Genomic DNA, 6,885 nt, shown 5'->3' on the forward strand with positions numbered 1-6,885 from the left:
CTTGAGTTCTCATTCGTCATCTATCAGCGCTTGAACCAATCACAACCCGTCTTATATGATGTGTAGGTTACCAATTCAAAGTACAAGATACCCTGCATATACTGTACAGTAATAATAATAATAATAATAAATAATGATAATAATAATAATAATAATAATAATAATAATAATAATGATGATAATAATAATAACAATAATAATTTTATTAACAACAACAACAACAATAATAATAATAACAATAATAATAATAGCTTTACGTACGCTATTTTACTCTCTTGTTGTAGGATGTGTGTGTCTCTCTCTCTCTCTATCTCTCTCTCTCTCTCGTACGCTTATTCGAAATGTGATTTTTGCAACAAAGAATATTATTGGATGCAGTACTACGTACGTATACATACAAAATATTCATGGAAAAGAAGCACATCCATTACATTTGTAGTACACTAGTAGCCATCAGCAGCCTTACACCATTCTAATATGGTATGACTGCATCTGATTTGCATTTCATGTTCGATTTAATTTTACTACGTACTGTATACAGTACTGAATTATCGTATGATCACATTCTCTTTTCGTGTTTTATTTCTTTCTGTGCTTAATTATATGTCATATGTAATGCAATGAACAATCAGTAAGAGCAGATATTACTAATTACAGAATTAATGGAATTACAGGTAACGAAATATCGTATTTGGGGTCTTCAGATATCGCGGTATTTTCGAAATTTCCGGAAAATCCGCGATATGTATATATATATGGGTTATGGAAAAAATCCGCGAAGTGGTGAATCCGCGATGGTCGAACCGTGAAGTAGCGAGAGTTCACTATATATATATATATATATATATATATATATATATATATATATATATATATATATATATATATATATATGTTTATATATTTGTGTGTATATTATATATACAGTATATATATATGTATATAGCTTTTTTCCTCCATTTCCGCAAACGTTTGTTTGGCAACGACCCGGTGTCAGACACCTGAATCTGGTAAAAACTGGAGGTTCCTTCATCTTGATATGGCGGGAACCATTGGTTTTAGGCGAACTTCTGGATGGAAGACTTCCGGGTACAACGTGAGGAAATGGGCGTAATCATCCATAGGTGTACTGAAGTGGAGACCAAGGTCAGAGGGGCCAGGTTTAAGAGTTGTCGACAAGTAAGAGCCCTCGTGTACTAACCGTCGGAGAGCAACATCAACCAGGAGGTGGAAATAGGAGAGGAAATCCGCACCGAAAATTGGCAGTGTGACGTCAGCGACGAGAAACTTCCAATGATATTTGGCACTTCCAAATGATAATGTGAGAGTCTCGAATCCGTGGATGGGAATCGCAGATTCGTTGGCAGCTACCAGCCAAACGTTGGTAAGCTTAGACAGACTATGTTGTGTCCTGGAGAGTAGCCTTGGTAGAAGGAAATGCCAAGTACCCTTTTCTACCAAAAAATCGCACACCTGTACTTGCTTCATGTAAAAAAAAAAAAAAGATTATTGACAGGGAAGGCCACCACCACAAGCGGGGGCCTACTTACATGTTTTGTGGCCACTGACATCCGTTTTCACATTTCTTCGCAGCAGAACCGAATCTGAAGTGGTAGTAGCATAATTGCGGCCAATGAATGTCAGTAAGTGGCTGTAGAGGTCATTGGTTGGGGCGTGAGCGAGTGGTGTAACATGTAGGTGGTGGGCGACTTTGTCACTATCTGGCACGTCGCGGGGTGGGCATCTGTGTCTTATTGCTTTCTGGTCAGCTTCAGTCGATGTTAAATAGTTGTCCTCTTTGTTAAGAGTGGATGTATGGATGGAGGTCTTGAAGGTGGAGAAGTGGCTGTCCATAAGGGTATCGATTTTGGTCATCAGGTCTTTCATAGGCAAGGTATTGAAATTTGGGATGTCGATGCGTACAGGTTCAGGTAGGCGTTGTACCCAAAGGGCACGAAATAGGTTCACCTGCCGAGGAGAATCGTCTGCGGCAGGTTGCAGGCGAGCAGTACTGGTCATTTCCCTGAGAGCAAGCAAAGCCTTTTGGTCCCCCAACGTTTGTTGTGAGAACTGAAAAAGTTTGGCTATACAGGCGGCTGGCAATGGTGAGTACTGATACAGGAGGTATGTTTTGAGGGCGTCGTACGCTATTGAGGTGTCTACTTGGTCACGGAGCTAATCTGAGATTTGTGATAAAGTGTCCTCGGGGATCGATGCAGAAACATAGTCTACTTTGGTGCTTGAGTGAGTCATGCCCTTAATGCAAAATTGGACCTTGGGGCGCTGAAACCATGCAAATAGCTCTGTACTGGTGAAAGGCGGTATTTCATAGTTGATAGGAGAGTCAGGGTCGGAGGGCGGCATCATCAAACATTAAGACAGCAATGAGGGGGAAGGAGGGAGGGAGCTGGACTCTCCAGTAGCTCAATGTGCGAGTGAGCCATTATGTGATAACTGAGAGGCGAGGTGAATGCAACTAAACTTTATCAAACAATCGCCGAGTTTATATACAAGGACTTACGAGCAAGAACGTTACAAAAATTCAAACACAATAAAATATGAACTAACATGCTTACACAAGTTGGTCTATTAACAATGCAGAGAAGAGCAAGTGATGCGATAGAAAAGCAAAACCGTTACAGCGTACGAGCGTGTACGAAACACGTGCGGTACGGGTAGATGAAGATGGTTTGGGCCTCCTTTTCGCACTCCCCAAAAGAGGTTAGTTCACCATACTTTTAACTGGGCTCCACAAGGTACTAGAAGAGTTGGAAGACCAGGCCTACATGGCTGACGACTATAAAGCGTAAAGTAAGAGATAATGAATGGAGGAGTATTGACTTAAAAACTCAAGATAGAGACGACTGGCAAAATCTAATCGAGGCACTTTGCGTCAATAAGCATGGGTGGAGATGATGATGAAAAAAAAATGCGGAATAAAGGTGAGTTGGTGAGAAAAGACCATAGTCTACTTATGAAAAAAAAAATTTGAATATCAAAATGCCCATTCTCCTAAAAGAGAAGGATCAATAATAAAGGAGATGAAAGACAATCAAAAGAGGAAATGGAAAATTAGATTCAGCATCTTACAGATATAAGAAATTAGTCTAATTTACAAAGAATAATGTTTACAAATCTTGCCAAGGGAATTCTTGTCTAATAAAATATATGAGTTATGGACATTTTTAAATGAATATCATGAATAACACTGGTGGAAAATAAGTTACAGCTAACTACGCTAATCAACATCTTAAAAAGTCAATTTATTACCACAAAATAGAGAATGCTTACTGACATACTTTCTTCTTACAGCAGCAGTTGTACATGTCAAAGCCAATTAATCGAAGGAAGAATAAAGAAAATACGCTTGATATGCTTGAAGTTTCGATTCTGTTAATCAAGTGGGGAAAATAAGATTAAGATACCTTTCTAACGGGACTTGACTTTTTAATAAATACTTCGATTTCAACACTATTCATTCAGTAAGTAGTGGGATACTTTATAGCTACCAACAGTTTATAAAACAATACAAATAACAGTTCAGATCTATATTCAAAATGATAATTGCTAAAACTTATGAGGAAAACAAATAACTCTCTTATAACCAAACACTCAAAACAGAAATTTAATATTATCAGAATCCTTTACAATAATTATTACAAAAATATCTTAAAATTCCATAACTGTTGAAAACAATTAAACTAAGATAAGCCTCAAGTTACTCAGAGTTACTTATTTCTAATCAGATAATTGAATACCGTGAGCTTAATGTAAAGCTCACAGTAATCCTCAATGTCCATATTGACGTCAGTATCAATTTCACGTTCGTGTATATAAATGGCGTTAAAGTGAGTTTGGTGTCACTGTCAGGAGAGCGAATTCATTATTCAGCTGCCTGATTTCGTCCCAGTCATCCACAGACGCTAACAAAGTGCAACGCAAATTCTCAACATGACTTCTATCAAGAGCTCATTTTTCATAATTGCTGTGCTGGCATGTAGCACTTCCTATGCAAAAGGTAAACAACCGTACTCTCTTTTTTTCATTATTTTCAGGTTTTAGCATTTTTACATAATCATTCAACATGAAAGACGTTTTAAAATTGGATGTATCAATTCAGTTAAATATTGTTCCACTTTAGAGTACAAATCATTAGATTTACCTTACATAACATTTTAATGCATTATTCACAATTATGAATGTTAACTACTGTTTTCGCCACAGCCAATAACATATTTTCTTAAGTAAACTTACATCCTATTAGGATATCTACTTTAATTGTGCGTCTATTCAACTAAAAAGCATCAGAGTCACATTTGTCTAGCAAACATTATTAATTAATCTCAGTTCCTTTCTTCCATTTTGATGTTAAATGTCTCTTAATTTTTGCTTCATAGTATTACTCAAGCGTTTTCCCCAAAGTTGCACAGCCAGTCTGGATATACTCTCTGGCACCATCACTGGACCAAATGATTCACATTTCATAAATTAAATCAAATAATGATCAGATATTATTTCATTCTAATATTTATTTACATACATAAGTTTCTTGATATAAATATGGACATCCTATAGCTTTAGCCTTAGATAGATATTTTATCACTGGTATGGTGTTATAACCTAATAAAAGTTTTTCTTCAACAGTTATCCATGTTGGTCAAGCCAGTAATGTTGTAGAAGGATGCGTCATCAACTGCTCTCTAGGAGAATACCGTCAACATCCTTTTGACTGTTCAAAGTTTATACAATGTGGCCCTTCAGGTCCTTCAGTTTTGAACTGTCCAAATGGATTAATCTGGAGTCAGAAGGTTTTGACTTGCATGTCAACCATTTCAGTTCAGTGTGACACTGGAAAATATCTGAATCCAGATGGTTTACCTTGTAATGAGGAACCAACAGAAGAACCTCCCACTCAGGCACCTACACACGGACCCACACCTCGCCCAACTACTAAAGCCCCAACTCAACCTCCTACACAGGAGCCCACACCTCGACCAACTACTAAAGTCCCAACTCAGCCACCAACACAGGAACCCACACCTCGCCCAACTACAAAAGCCCCAACTCAGCCACCAACACAAGAACCTACACCTCGACCAACCACTAAAGCCCCAACTCAGCCCCCTACACAGGAACCCACACCTCGCCCAACAACTAAAGCCCCAACTCAACCACCTACACAGGAACCCACACCTCGACCAACCACTAAAGCCCCAACTCAGCCCCCTACACAAGAACCTACACCTCGACCAACCACTAAAGCCCCAACTCAGCCCCCTACAATGGAACCCACACCACGACCAACTACTAAAGCCCCAACTCAGCCCCCTACAATGGAACCCACACCTCGCCCAACCACTAAAGCCCCAACTCAGCCCCCTACACAGGAACCCACACCTCGCCCAACCACTAAAGCCCCAACTCAGGCCCCTACACAAGAGCCCACACCTCGCCCAACCACTAAAGCCCCAACTCAACCACCAACAGAGGCACCCACACCTATGCCTACTGAAGCGCACCCCACCCACCTACCTACCGTCGTTCCAACTGAAGAACCTACACCAGGAGAATGTGATTTTAAATGCCCAAAGCTTACTGGCGTATTTCCCCATCCACGAGACTGTGCACGTTATTTCACATGCCTTTTCAGAAAACCAACGGAGCACAAGTGTCCTTTTGGTCTGCATTTTAGTGATAAAATGAACATCTGTGCCATTCCAGCTTTGGCCAAATGCAAAGCCACACCTGACGCTCAATGTTAATGTAGTCCAGATATTTGAAGACCTTTTCTTAATTTTTTAAAAGGGGAAACTATTGCAATCTATTATGTAAGACTGCACTTTTAAGTATTTTCACAAAGTTTGGACCCAAGGTTTTCTATTGTTTTAAGTGTTTCTCTCATGTCATCATAAGATATAACCAGATGCCTCCGTAAATGAGTATAGAAGTTATATAACCAAATTTTAAATTGTTTCTACTATTGTATATAAGACCCAAATAAAGAATCTAGTAATACACATCGTTTCTCTAAAACTTTCAACCATGTTTTTACGTTATTTAGTAAAACACATCTACTTATTAAGTCCATAAATTTAGAGCGAATATGATAGAAAAATCTTTCACATCTATTTCAAATAGTTTGGTATTTGGAAAAAGTATTTTTTATGTGAAAAATAATGACTAACAAAATTAACAATTTTAATATCATTCAAATCCTATTGAAAATGAAATTGTACATAGTGCTTCATAACCTTTTAATGTTTCAAGATGATACGTGAAATGTTAACTAAATATTTGTAAATAAGGAAGATTGATTAGTATTGAAGAGGAGTTCCACTCTAGATATAAAACAAAAACAAATAATTTAGTTATATTCAACAGCTGAGAAATTTTAGTTGTACAAGGATACACGAGCTAACATCCTTTCCTTTGAGATTGTGATGAGGATTTAACTTTAACTACAACATCAAAATATCAATTCATATATATATATATATATATATATATATATATATGTGTGTGTGTGTGTGTGTGTGTGTGTGTAGAGAGAGAGAGAGAAAGATATAAATAGATAGATACATATATGTATATATATATATATATATATATATATATATATATATATATATATATATGTATATATATATATATATATATATATATATATATATATATATATATATATACATGATGTGTGTAGATATATACACTTGAATAATACCCGAGCTCTGAGAAATTATGGAACTCCCAGATGGCAATATAAAAAGACACTGAATATCCAAAGGTCTCTTACATACACTCAAAACTAAACTGGGTGATTACTTGATATGAATTATTCAAAACAATCTCTTGCCTCATTCTTAGTCAGGGATTACGAGCAAAGCT

At 37.3% G+C, this 6,885-nt stretch overlaps 1 protein-coding gene across 1 annotated transcript; it reads left to right on the forward strand.

Moving 5' to 3' along the window:
• The first annotated feature begins 3,867 nt into the window (after positions 1 to 3,867).
• On the forward strand, positions 3,868 to 6,004 carry LOC137642162 (uncharacterized). The gene is made up of 2 exons (XM_068374701.1): positions 3,868 to 4,018; positions 4,645 to 6,004. Exons 1-2 carry the CDS (start codon positions 3,952 to 3,954, stop codon positions 5,760 to 5,762), a joined length of 1,185 nt encoding a protein of 394 aa, XP_068230802.1. The 5' UTR covers positions 3,868 to 3,951; the 3' UTR covers positions 5,763 to 6,004.
• Positions 6,005 to 6,885: the final 881 nt, after the last annotated feature.

This window comes from Palaemon carinicauda, chromosome 1 (assembly GCF_036898095.1).
Source record: "Palaemon carinicauda isolate YSFRI2023 chromosome 1, ASM3689809v2, whole genome shotgun sequence".
In the NCBI taxonomy this organism is placed as follows: domain Eukaryota; kingdom Metazoa; phylum Arthropoda; class Malacostraca; order Decapoda; family Palaemonidae; genus Palaemon; species Palaemon carinicauda.

Bases quoted from the DNA above. Each gene is read 5' to 3' on its own strand.
- LOC137642162 (XM_068374701.1), top strand. From the start codon at position 3,952: ATGACTTCTATCAAGAGCTCATTTTTCATAATTGCTGTGCTGGCATGT. The intron at 4,019-4,644 runs GTAAACAACCGT...TTTCTTCAACAG, and splicing joins TAGCACTTCCTATGCAAAAG to TTATCCATGTTGGTCAAGCC.